The following is a 13440-nucleotide window of genomic DNA, read 5'->3' as shown; positions in this document are numbered from 1 at the left end:
ATATTTTACATTTTTTGTGCATCCCTTGACTTATTTTTGTAAATATAATTTATTTCTTTTGTGTTTTAACTTTCATAGTTGCTTTATAAGTGATTAATCTATTGCCTGTACTGCATTTTTGCTTTAACCAATAAATTCTTTTCTTTTATAATTTTTTTCTAGTTCCGGCCCTTTCTTTTCTACTTATAGAAGTCTCTTCACAAGAAACGTTAACACTGGTTTAATGGTTGTAGAGTCCTGTAACATTTGGGTCTGCTGGGAAATTCTCTCTCCTATATTTAATGATAACTGCTGGGTAGAATATTCTTGGTTACAAGTTTTTTGTTGTTTGTTTTGCTTTGTTTCCTTTCCTTTCAGTTCTTTGAATATATCATGCCACTTTCTTCCAGTCTGCAAAATTTCTCCTGAAAAATCAGCTGATACTCTTATGGGGTTTTTATTGTATGTAACTATTTTCTTGCTGCTTTTAAGTTTCCTTATCTTTTGTTTTTGTTACTTTAATTGTGTTAGTTTGGTGTTGACCTGTTTGGGTTTTATCTTGTTGGGGGCTTCATTTGATTCCTGAACCTGGATGTACAGAAATTTTCAGCTGCTATTTCTTCAGATAACTTCTTTGTCCCCTTCTCTCTTTCCTCCTTCTAGGACTCCAATCATGTGAATGTTATTGTGCTTATCTCATAGGTAACTTTCCCTACCCTTTTTAAAACTTTTTGGTTCTTCATCTGGGCTGCTTTCAATTACCCTGTCTTCTAGATTGTGGATCCATTCTTTTGCATCCTCAAATCTACTATTGCTTCCCTTAGAGTATTTTTCATTTCCGTTATTATATTCTTCAGTCCTGTCTGGTTCTTTTTTCTATTTTCTATGTCTCTTTTAAAATTTTCAGTTTATCCACTCTTCTTTCAAGTTTGATTATCTTTATGACCATTACTTTAAACCTTAATCGGGTTGATTACTTGTCTCTGCTTCATTTAGCTCCTTTTCTGTGGTTTCTCTGGTTCTTTCATTTGGAACATATATATTCCTTTGTCTTCTCATTCTGTCTGAGTCATTGTTTGCTTCTATGTATTAGGTAGATGAACATGTCTCCTGGTCTTAAAAGTAGTGACATTCTATAGTACAGACTTCCCTGGTCACCAGGACCAGGTGATGCAGTGATGTATCCTGTGTGGACTGTATGTGCTCTCTTTTTGTGGTTGAGCAGCAGCTGGTGTTGTGGTGCTATCAGGGCAGGGTTTGTCCCCATAATAGCTGGCTGAGAAGCCCTGCTGCAAATGCTTTGTGTGGGCTGGTGGGGGCAGGGGAGGCTGGCCCTTAGCTAAGCTCTCTGCAATGGTAGGCTGCAACTGCTGTGCCCACCCTAGTTAGTAGAACTGCCCCCTGCACAGCTGGCTGAATGTCCTAGTTGCAGCTTCTATAGATGTGTTGGTGGGTAGGGTTTGGACACAGCCTTGTTAGCTGAGAGGCCTGGGTAGAACCACTCCAGACTTGCTGTCAGGTGGGGCTAGCTGTCAGCCCCACTGTCTGAAATATTTGGCTATTACGACTGTGGGATCACTGGTGGGAAGGGCCTGTCCCTTTCTTGGTTAGCTGAGTCCCAGTTTCAGCCAGTGCCAGGGCACTGCTGGTTGGGATCAGCTCTCCTTCTCTCTGGAGCAGGTATAGCTTTGGTACATCAGTCTCAGCTAAGACTGCCTTCTGGGTGTGGTGGGCCTTTTTGGGGAGATGATGGTCTGAGCTGAGTCTGCCTGCTGGGTGTGGTGGGGCAGGAGCCACTTTGGAAGGGCAGCTGCTAGGGTGGGTGGGTTAAGTGGGGCAGGTCTCATGGGAATGATGGGGTGGGCAAGCAGTGCTGGCAAGATAAATGGATGGTGTCAGAACAGCCTCCCAAAAGTATCTGGCTATATAGGCTGATGGAGGACAAGAAAAATGATGCCCACCAGCACTTCTATTTCTAGAGAAAGATTCTGTAAATCCCTGACCCTCTGGCACATGTCCTAAAATTAGTCAATAAATCTTCATGTATAAAGGAAGTGATTTTCAAACTGCTGTTTCTGTGCTGGTTCTTTAAGGGAAGAGACTTGGTTTTCTACAGCTAGGGATGCCCAGTGTGGGGCTTGATCCCCGTGCTCTTCCATGCTTATGATATCCCTTTCACTTGTAGGTAGCCATCCGGGGGTTTCCTGACCACATCTCTGACCTTTCTACCCTTTCCAATGTGTTTCTGTTCTTAAGACATTAGCTGTGGAAAATCTGTTCTGCCTGTCTTTCGTGTGTGTGTGTGTGTGTGTGTGTGTGTGTTTAAATTTATTTGACAGAGAGATCACAAGTAGGCAGAGAGGGAGGGGGAAACAGACTCCCCACTGAGCAGAGAGCCTGATGCAGGGATCCATCCCAGGACCCTGAGACCATGACTTGATTCAGAGGCAGAGGCTTAACCCACTGAGCCATCCAGGCGCCCCCTTCCGGTGGTTTTTAGAGTGAAGTGCAATACATGCATTAGTTAATTTGGTGTCCATGGGAGTCGCTGAGCTCAGGATCTTCCTACTCTGCCTCCTTCCTGAGATCTTTCTTATTTCTTGATGTAGGTATTAGCATTATAATATATGGAATAACATTATCACTGTTAGTTTTACAAAGCATGCTGTTTAATCTTTACATATATGAGGATTTTCTAGCTTTCTTGTTCTAGTTTCATGTCACTGTTTAGAAAAGATGCTTGATATTTTAGTCTTCTCAAATGTATTATACATACTTTGTGTGAGAATGTTGCATTTGTGCTTAATAAAAATGCTGCAGGTCTAACATTTTTTTAAGGCTTGTTTTCCTTGTTGGTTTTGATCTGTGAAAGTGAAGTAAAAGTGAAAGTGAAAGTGAAAATAGTCTCTGATTATTGTGTTACTATTTCTCCCTTTAGGTCTGGGTCTGTTAATGTTTGCTTTCTGGATTTTAGGTGCTTCTATGTTGGGTATATAAAAACTTACAAATTTTATGTACTTTTTGTATTGAGCCATTTATGAGTATGTAATGATGTTGTCTCTGATTAGAATCTGTTTTAAAGTCTATTTTCTGTGATAGAAGCATAGCTATTCCAGCTTTTGGTTTCCACTTACATGATATATCTTTCTCCATCTCCCCATTTTCAGTCTGTGTCCTTAGATCTGAAGTTAGTCTCTGATAGGTATCATATAGATGGGTCAGTGACTGTTATTGTGAACACTTTGTCATATAAGTCACTTGTCTTTGTTTCATTAAGTCTTTTTCTGAAGTTTTATCTTGTTCTTTAATTTAGAACATATTCCTCCTTTTTTTTTTTTTTTTTTTTCATTTTCCTTGACTATGTGTTGGGTTTCTATCCATTGGATAAAATAGCCATCTCTACCTGTTTTGAATCTGTAGGCTTTGCACAGATAAGCCCTTTTGATGAACCCTGCTGGTCTGTCAGACCTTCCAAGCAGCCTACTTAGTTTTTTGTGGCTCTTAGTGAGGGTCTGCCAGCACCTGTTACTGTCCCAAAGGGGAGGATCTCAGCCAACACTTAGATTTAGGCTGACTGGAAGCTGGACCCAGCAGCTTTTAAATGATGCAAATAGACCTCTTATTGGAGATGACTGGGAGATGGGCTTTTCTCTCTGTTCCTCCTTCACTGAGCCCCGGGAAATAGTGAAGTACTGTCTGCTGTTTGATATCTTCTCATTGAACCTATGAACACAATGCCTGGTGGCCACCAGTCAGGTGATCAGGAGTCTTCCCCTGGCTTGGAACCACAAAAACCAGGGCCCTAGATGCACGTACAATCTATTTTCTAGGAAATAGTGGCCACCTGAACAAGGTAGTGGGAGAACATAAAGATGATGCTCCTATGTTGCGCCTCTTGCCTCTATGATCTTTATATCTGAATAGGCCCCTAGATGTGTGCTAAAGTAGATACCTGACCCTCAGGTCAAAGAGATAGTCTCCTTCATAGAAAGACTGTTGCCTGTATACTGTGCCCTTGTGTCTAGCTGTGTTGAGTCTGTGTGAATCCTTCAAGAACTACTTCTCAGTTTTGTAGTCTTGAGGTTTTGTGATGCAAGCCCCAATGGCTTTCAAAGGTATGGTTTGGGGGGATTCATCTCACAGGTAACAGGTCTTAAAATTTGGGGGGTGCCAAAAGTGGGGCTCAAACCTTTGCTCCTGTGGGAGAAGCTTGGGATGGTGAGTCACTGTACCACAGGTGGGGCTTATGGTGAGATTGTGTCATAGCTTCTTCTGTCCTAGCATTTATATTTTCTCATTTGCTTGATGTGTAGAAGTTGCTCAGTTATTTTGAGGGTTTATTTCATTGGGAATTGTTCCATAGGAAGCTGTAGAGATGTCGGTGTGTCTGTGGGGTGGCGGTACGCCGCGTATCCTCTTACATTGTTATTTTGAACCACAACCCCATCTGACATTTATTTTAATGTCTAAAAGGAAAATGATGTCATTATCTTCATTGTGTGGGTCAAACAACTGAGGCAGACATAATTTGCGATCCTTATGCTGGGTCACACATGGAAAAATGGCACAGCCAGGATTTGATTTCTGAAGAAGAATCTCTTACATTTCTATGAAGATCGTTGATGCTGTTATTTAAGTAAACTAGTAAGAGGCCAACTCTAGGGTGTGTTTGCTCAGTGACACTATCGATATAAGCCATCCTATTTTCATGTATTTTTTTTTTCTTTTTAAACCATAGTGCCATTGGACAAAACTGGTTAATCAGTGTTAAATGCTTAACAGAAGTCCTGTATAAACGAAAACTTCTTTCTCTTCCTCGGTGTATCACATTTCTAACATTCCCATTTTCTGAGGACACTGACATATCAGTGTTTGGTTCTAGTGTTAACTGAGCTTTAAATATTCCTTCAAAGCTACTCTGTGGAATTGTAGTTGGCTCTATTTCATAGTGTATTTGATAGTGTTGAGACTGTGGAATAAGAATCCCTTTCTCCGGCAGTGATTTCAGCTGTCAACCCCTACAGTAGTGACACAGGGAAACTGACAGCAAAACTGTTTTTTGTCAAGGCAAGGGCATTTCATAAGTGAATAAGTCTAGAATAGGCAATATCTCAGTCTCTTGAGCACTTTATTTGTTATAAATACAAGTCAATACCACAAGATGGCACCTTCTTACTCTCAACATCTACAATTACAAACAATTATCTTCATAAAATGGTTTCAGCTCTTTAATGTGTTTAGGTATTATTGAAACCTTATAAAAGCAAGACTTGCTATAAACAGGATTGGTGTTTGATGTATATTAAATGAGGTCAGATAATTAAATTCAAAAAAAGAATTTATAAATATTCAGATAAGAAAATTGAAATTACAAAAGCAGAGTTTGTTATCATTAAACTGAATAACCTGTGTGTATGGTATAGTATTATATCTACATGGCTAAATTTCTGTTAAAATAGTTTTAGTAATCAAATAATCTACCTCACTCTCCAATGTAATCACCTAACACTCAATACATATTTCATTCAGCAACCACCTAGCTTTCATCTAGACCAGCAGTTATGCCCACACCATTTTTTTTTTTCAATAAATGCAACCCATGAAGTGCCATCATCCCCTGGCTACAAAACAAAATACAATATTTAAAGGTAAAAACTCAGAGAATTTCTGAAATGGTAAACCATTCTCTCTGTGTTCATGAAAATAGGCAATCCAATTTCAAAGTCTTTGAACCAATGTAAACTCTAGAAAACTCAGTGTTGAAATATGGGAAGAATAAAGACTTGCACTAATATAGTGCATAACAAAGCAGTGTCAGGCTCATCATTTACAGTAAATGCCTTGATTGGACTTTCCTCCAGATTGTCATCATGCTGCTGAAGATAAAGTTTACTAAAGTCTGTGGGAATTCCATCATGTTTTCTTCCTCCCATTTCCAAACAGGAAGAGAAGGGTTTTCAGGACCCTTGGGAAAATCAAAAAATTAAACACACACCCACAAACAATTTGAAAGCAAAATGGCAGACCTAAGAATCCTTGACTCCATGTTCAAATGAAGTTGAGGAAATATTACTTTTGCAATATTTGTATTCTGCCCAATGTATCACATCATGAGATTCCTCAAAAAACTGAGAAGTCTGAGAGCTACAAAAGAGAAAGCGGTTAAGGCAGTTGATGTCTACATTTGGATTTCTTTTTCAGGTTACATGTCTAAGTCTCCGTCGTAGGCTAAGGTCAGAGGCTTCTGTTGGGGAGGTGTGCTTTGATGTGGTTTTGGCTTCTTGCTGCAAAGGGAAAAGAATTCCTCAGATATAGGTTCACAGAGCTCTGTTTATCTGCCAAAGACAATTACAAGGTATAGAAATTCATGTGGTTAAATGACAAAAGATTGAGTGCTCTGAACATGTGGGTTTCTTTTTTGAATACTTGTATATTTTAAGAACAAGCTATCGTTTTTTTCGAAATCTTAAAAATGGTTTCATGGAAGCAATGAACTCGGTAGAGAGCTACTTTTCTCATTCTTGTTTATACTCAGTAATGCAACCAGATGCTGTTCACTAATTCCTAAGCTACCATGACCCTCCTATCAGAGATATTTCATAAGAGCAGCTGGAACAGCCAGAATCCTCCACCTTACCCTAGTGGTGTTCTTAATTCGCTTCTGCTCTGACCTAAAACCTGACATTTGGATGCCATGTCACCAGAGTCTGCTAGGAAACTTTCTCTGATCCTGCACCATGCAGAGCCACTCTTGCCTGGTCTCTGTTTGACCTGAGGCTGACAACTTTGCCAGGTCAGGGAGGGCTGCTCTTCCTTCTCACAGAGAATCTGAAATTGACCAACCTGGACAAATCATACAGTGATGGCCCAGATGTGGGGCAAAACAACCTGCATTATACTTTGTTTCTTAGTATGGGTAAAACTCAGTCTATGAAGGTTGCTAATTTGAATTTTATCTCATTGTACCCCACCCCTACCATACTGTTTCTCTTCCTTCCTCAGTGCCTTTGCTTTGCCATGCCTTCAGAGCCCAGTTCTTTGGTGTTGCCAACTCTTGCCTTGTCTCGAAGTTATTTTACAGCAGCATCTATCATTAATTGAAAGCATGCTCAGTGCCAAGCTCTGTGTGCTCAGCTTTTTACATAAAATACCTCAATAAATCCAGAACAACCCTGGGCAGGGGGTGGGGAGAGCATTAGGGTCAATACTTTTTTACAGAGAAGGACTAGAAAGGTCACTTACCTTCTCCCAAGTGACTGAGCAGCTCAGGCTGAAATTTAAACACATCTAACACAGACGCCCAGGCCCTTAACCTCTTCAGTGCACTATCCATGCCATTAATCTGGCATGTGGCAGACACAACATTTTTTTCTGAACATAAGAATTTTTATACTTTGAACTTAGAAAAACACATTTTCATGTGTACAATTCAGTGGCATTTAGTATGTTCAGTGTTGCGTAACCATCATCTTATCTAGTTCCAGAACATTTTCATCACTCAAAAGAAAAACTCTGCACCCAACAAGTTATCTTCCTATTTCCCCTACCCTTAGCCCCTGGCACCCACTTAACTTTCCATCTCTTATCCGGATATTTCATACAGTAGAGTCCTACTATATGTGGCCTTTCTGTCCGGCTTCTTTCCCCTAATGGTTAACATTGTATTACGTGAATTTTACCATATACACAAAAAGAGATGCCTGATAGAATTAAAATGAGCCTAGAGAGTATCACCTAGTTCTAAAGCTTTTTTTTTTTTTTTTTTTTTTTTGGTTTGATAATGAATATTACAAAAAGAAGAAATTAAAAATGATTTTAACACAGATCCTATCAGTGTTCCTGCTTGGCATCTGGGGTGCAGTGGGGACTCAGTGCATGCTGAGGGTTGGGCATGGGCTGTAGGCAGACACCTTCCAACCAGGGAAGCTGAGGACAGGCAGAAACCAGCTCTGGAATCCTCTGCCATTGGAAGCCAACTCTCTGATTGTGTGCTTCTCTGAAGGGTATTCACTGCATGATTAGAATAATATTCAATTTTATATATAAGCATATTCCAGTGGCTCTAGTTCTACTGCCTGGCCCAGACTCTAGCATCAAGAATGGACCCAGCTTGAAATGAGGTCCAGAGGATGCTACTGTAGCATTTAGAAGTACTAAGAGATCACACCACAGTTTAGGACAAACAAAAAGAAGACAGCTGTGAATCTACAGTGGTGGTGGTGCTGCTGAGAGTGGAGGTTGTCTTAATACAAGAGGGTTCATCTGAAATGATAGTTGGGATCTTCTCCATCCTGCACCTCCTGTCTTTTCAGAGGAGAAAGGAAGAGAACGGGAAGAGATGTAGGTGCTTCCAAATAGTTCTTGACCATCTTTTCTTAATTAGCATTTGCCAAGGGCTACCAGGCAAAGAGAAATGAAAGAAGATCCCTGGGGAGTGGGGAAGAGGAATAGAGATGGCTGGATCTTGATACTGATGTTGCCTGGGAGACAGCTAAACTTGGCCAGCCTGTTGGGCCTATAAAATTCTGCTCAAAGTATTAGAGATATTTTTATGAATGAGTTCCCTGTATGGGACTATGGAAAAGAAAAGGGGTCTCCTAATACATAGGCCTTAAATCCTTGTGGGCCATGGAATGCATTGGGGATCATTTGGATGAAGACCTCATTTTTTATGAATCACTTCAAAGTGGGTAACCTCTCAACTGCTACTAATATCATAACTATGAATATGTGAGATCTGAGAAATTTTAGAGTTTGAAAGTTCTTAAATGCTGGTAAACTGAGTAAGGTCATATATGCTGGGTAGCTGTGACTTTACAAATCTTCCTGACTAGTTAAAAAATGCCTGAGGAGAGGAGCTGTTCGTAGCAAAGTCAGCAACTAGAAGGCCTGTCTTGAGAGGCCCTGCTCTCTTTTCTTTCTCCCTTACTGGTACTCACTTTCCCCTTAAGAAATACTTTTTCTCTTCAACTCTGGTATCAGGAGAGGTGTGACCACCTCACACTAAATCAGGACCCGCTGATGCCTGCCACATGGGCCACCACCACTCATCCTGTACCCACGGTGGATCTCTAATCCATCACACTATTCTTCCCTGTCGGACTGAGGTGTCACCTCATAACTCTTCCTAATGGAGCCCTCTTGACAGCCACCACCACTTCCAGGGTTGGCACAGGGATAAAGCTATTATGCAACACTGACGGTAAGAGACCATTGCGTGACACACATTTAAAAGACCTCCTCTGGGATCATTTGCATTTTAGCAAAGGACAAACCCAAGAAGCCAGAAAAACAAACTGATGATAAAAAGGCATACTGCGGGAAATTAACAGCACCACTGAATTCAAGCCCCAAGGACCCATCCCCAGGCCAGGAGAGATTAAATAGCTTGATGAACACCTGAAATGGTCTTTGGTTTATGCAGCCACTCATGAGGGCGGAGCCTCGGGGAGTAGGTGCACTACTCTGAAATGTGGGCACGACGATGGCCCATTTACAGAGATTGGATATGCTGGAGTTATCTAGAGCAATTTTCTGGCACTATGTCTAGATTGACTACAGGCTCACCCAGCGCTCGTCTTCACTAAATTGCCTCATGGATCTTTATTGCCAGGGGAGCAGGGGCATCAGTAATATTTCAAAAACTTCGAGCACTAATGGTAGATGTACAAAGGGTTGTATCTGAACGAAGTGGTCCTTAAGAAGACGATTTTTCTATATTTTCTCAAAAGCATTTCTAAGTTTTATTATAAACTGCTTTCATCTAAAGTATACACCTAAGGCCTGGCATATTACAGCAGTTCTCTTGTCCTAAGCCTTTTATTTTGGGGAGAAAATATAAAATCTCCAAAACTGTCATCATCTAACTCCTCTGCAAGCTATTTAATAGAAGAAAATGCCGTGAAAGTATCTATTTGGACTCTCTAGGCAGCTCCTGTGTAAAAGGAAATGGTAGGTGTTTTGATATCAATAGGTCTGTTTCGAGGTCTATAGCTTACTTGGGAAACAAGGAGCCTCTAAAAAATATGAAAACGTAGCCACTACATTGAACCTAAAGGGTTTTTAGGGTCACTCAAGAGAAAGAAATTGCACACCAGAAGACCAGTGGAAAGCATGTAAAGCTCTGGGCCTAGACCACTAGAAGTGATTTTACCAGGCTCATGACCTCAGATAAGTGATCCTCAGAAAAGTGAAATAACTTAGCTCGCTTTAAAATGGGTACAATAAGAGTAACAGCTCGGTAGATTTTTGTGAGGTCTGAAAAGGCAACCTATGTAAAATATTTACTCATCCACTATTCTACTTCAGGTGGTAGAGGAGGGAGATATTTAAGAAACAACTATAATCACAGCCTAGACAAGTGCCAGACAGGAGGAGGAATTGACAAGTTATTCCAGACTATTTAAGGGAAAAATGCTGGCATTTGCATTTTACTGGGAAGAAGCAACAGAGTGTCAATAGCTAAACATGAAAATTCATTCTAGATGAATGGAATAGAAGGAAGAAACCCTGGAACCAGAACCATCCTTGCAAAATTAGAAGGTACCACTGTAAGTACCCTACTTAGTACATTCGGTACTTTACATTAAGTACATTCAGTACTTGGAAGTTTTTCATATAATGAACCATTTGTAATACAGAAAATACATGATAGACATCAAAAATATACATGCACAGTACAGATATAATGGTAAACTTCCCTAATTCAATGGGTACCTTGGGTCTTGAATAAAACTTATGAAACAGCAATACAAACTAAAAGTGCTGTATCTCAATAACTTAGACATGAAGATGGTAAACTTGAAAAACTGAACCTGACTGTGGAAAGGGAGGTGAAAGCAGTAACGAAATGATCCAAAAGATGGACACAAGCTTTGTTCCCTACAAAAGAAAAGGAGTATGTTATAATGAATTAATTAATACAGGATTGTTGGGAATTAGAACTAAACACATGGGTTAAATATTCCAGCAGAAAAGGTACCATTTTATCAAAATTAAGAGTTTATAAAGGAGGTAATTTAAAAGGAAGTCTTTAGTAAGAAAAAGTGATTTGGGCCTATCCAACACAGCAGACTATCTAAGGCATAGGGAAACTAAGGAAGCCTTAAGGATTGTTCAGGCTTCAATTGTGGAAGACTTTAGTGGCTGGTTAGGCAGCCAAAACCTGACTTTCATTTTGTTGTCAAAGAAAGCCAACACTGGTGTCTGAGTAGGAGAGGGGCTGATCATATGGCTTTTAGGAAGACCAATTTGGCTGTAGACAGAAGAAAGGAACATTTGTTTTGAGTCCAGATATATAGTTATTGTGCTACTCCTAAAGGGAGAGGACCAAAGTCAAGCACTGAAGCTGAGAAAAAATAGATGTGAGAAATACTGTACCACTGGTCACTAAAATAAGGGAAAATTACACTGATGTTTACATTTTCTAGAAAATTGTTTCCAGGATTCAATGATATACCTAATTAATCCTCTGAGTTTAGAGTCATTCAGAAAGGGCCTCAGGGTGCCTGGGTGGCTCAGTGGGTTAAGCCTTTGCTTTCGGTTCAGGTCATGGTGTCAGGGTCCTGGAATCAAGCCCCACATTGGGCTTTCTGCTCAGCAGGGAGTCTGCTTCCTCCTCTTTCAAGCCTAGTTGTTACCTCTATCAAATAAATAAATAAATAAATAAATCTTAAAAAAAAAAAAAAAGAGGGGGGCCTCAATAAATACTTAATTTTGAAGGACTACAGAAATGTTAAAAGGCAAACTTAATGACTATTACTACAAATTACTACATCCCCAATTCTAAATCCTATGGTTCCCTCTACCCTGGAATACCTAAGAGATTAAAAATTAACAAGTGTGGTACATCCAAGTTTTTAAAGAGAACAGACTATCTTATTCCCTTGCACTGTGTTGGTCCATTACTTTCAGAGAAGTTTCTCGTCTGTTAACCTTCCTATATTTTGTCGCAATGTAAGACCTTTTCCTTCTTTTCTAATCTGTTCCACTGATGAATGCAGCCTATAGCTCTGAATCTCCTATAAAGCTTTCAACTTCACATTTGTTCATTACGACGGGATCTAAGAATACACAAAAAATTTATCGAGACATAAAAATTGGTCAGGTCATTTGATTATAGGGTGAAGGACTAACCAAAGGTGTTACTTTTTACTTCAGCTCTATGGAAAGAGTAGTTGGATAGAAATCCAATTTCTAGCACTAGAGGTGGCAGAAAGAATTAAAGTCATCTTATTTTCTTCTCTAATTTTCACTGATCCAGGGCAAAGATTTATAAACCTGTGTAACCTTGGAAACAGAATCTGAGGCAAAATGTACAAAGGCTGGATTTGAATCGAGATTAAAACCTGGGTAAAAATTCTCAAGGAAATAGTTTAATAGATGATGAATATAAACATCTCAATTTGGAGAAAAAAAGTAGAGTAACATTTTGATCTCATTAAAGTAAAAAAAAAAAAAAAAGATCCTTTAGAAATTTTGCTTGGAAGCTAATAAAATATTCTCAACACACTTGAAAACATTCAAATGTATCTACTCCTGGCTAGTTTTAAGAGCAGCTCATCAACTAAAATATATTCTGTACAGTAAACCAATTATCATTTTCTGAGAATAATAAATTTTTAGGAATAAGTCCCTTACAAAATGGAATTGACAGAAGATTTTACATTTGGTCAAGGTAGATAAACACCTGGCTCTACTATTTAAAATGTACTAAACTGGTTGTTCGAACCTATGGATCAAGATAGGTCAATTTAAGAATTAGAATTTTCTAGAGTAAAAGCTCTTAGCATTAACTGCAGTTTAGCATTACCTGGGATGCCTTTAAGTATCCAGATGACCCGGCCAAAGGCAAGACTAATAAAATCAGAATCACTGGGACTGGGAGCCAAGTATCGGTCCCCAGGAGGTACAAAGAGATGCTAAGATAAAGTCAAAGCGAAAAATAACCAAAATACTAAAATGGGGAAATCCTCACTAGTGATTTCCCTCTTATACCTTCTGATTAAAAGTAGGTAGTGTCAAACGAGGAAGGAAAAGGTAAGTGATTTCAACTATTCTACTGTTGATAATTATTTGTGGGTAAAGGGTCCAGTGATAATGGCCAAGGATCTTTTAGTAAAACACATCACCGATCAGAACATGGAATATAAATGTTTTGTGAGTCTCAGTACTTACCAAAGAAGGTAGGAAGTAAATACTAGGAAAATCATGATAAGAAAACCTCCACCTGAGACGCCATAAACCCAAATTTTTACTCGGCCATCTGTTTAAGATAGAGATTAAATAACAAGCTTAGCATACAAAAGTCTTCTCATCTGAAATATTTATCATCTGAATTCTGAGACTGGCATAAGTCACAATCATAGTGGAACTACCCACATGCAACAGCTAGAAAACATCCGACAAAGGTGAAAATGTAAAATGTTAAGACACTATCAAATTTTTCACAATGGCAAACAC

General features: G+C 39.4%; 1 protein-coding gene across 1 annotated transcript in view; it reads right to left on the bottom strand.

Moving 5' to 3' along the window:
- Positions 1 to 5096: 5096 nt before the first annotated feature.
- Positions 5097 to 13440, bottom strand: part of THSD7B (thrombospondin type 1 domain containing 7B) — a 733321-nt gene continuing 724977 nt past the window's right edge. The window contains exons 26-27 of the mRNA XM_059166739.1: positions 13156 to 13243; positions 5097 to 6263 (exon numbers count right to left, since the gene is read on the bottom strand). Of these exons, the coding sequence (XP_059022722.1) occupies positions 6182 to 6263; positions 13156 to 13243 (170 nt within the window). The 3' untranslated portion in view covers positions 5097 to 6181. The remainder of the gene's footprint in view (positions 6264 to 13155; positions 13244 to 13440) is intronic.

This window comes from Mustela lutreola, chromosome 3, assembly GCF_030435805.1.
Source record: "Mustela lutreola isolate mMusLut2 chromosome 3, mMusLut2.pri, whole genome shotgun sequence".
Taxonomy (NCBI): domain Eukaryota; kingdom Metazoa; phylum Chordata; class Mammalia; order Carnivora; family Mustelidae; genus Mustela; species Mustela lutreola.
Note: the sequence above shows the minus strand (reverse complement) of the source record. Positions and strands in the feature narration are given on the sequence as shown.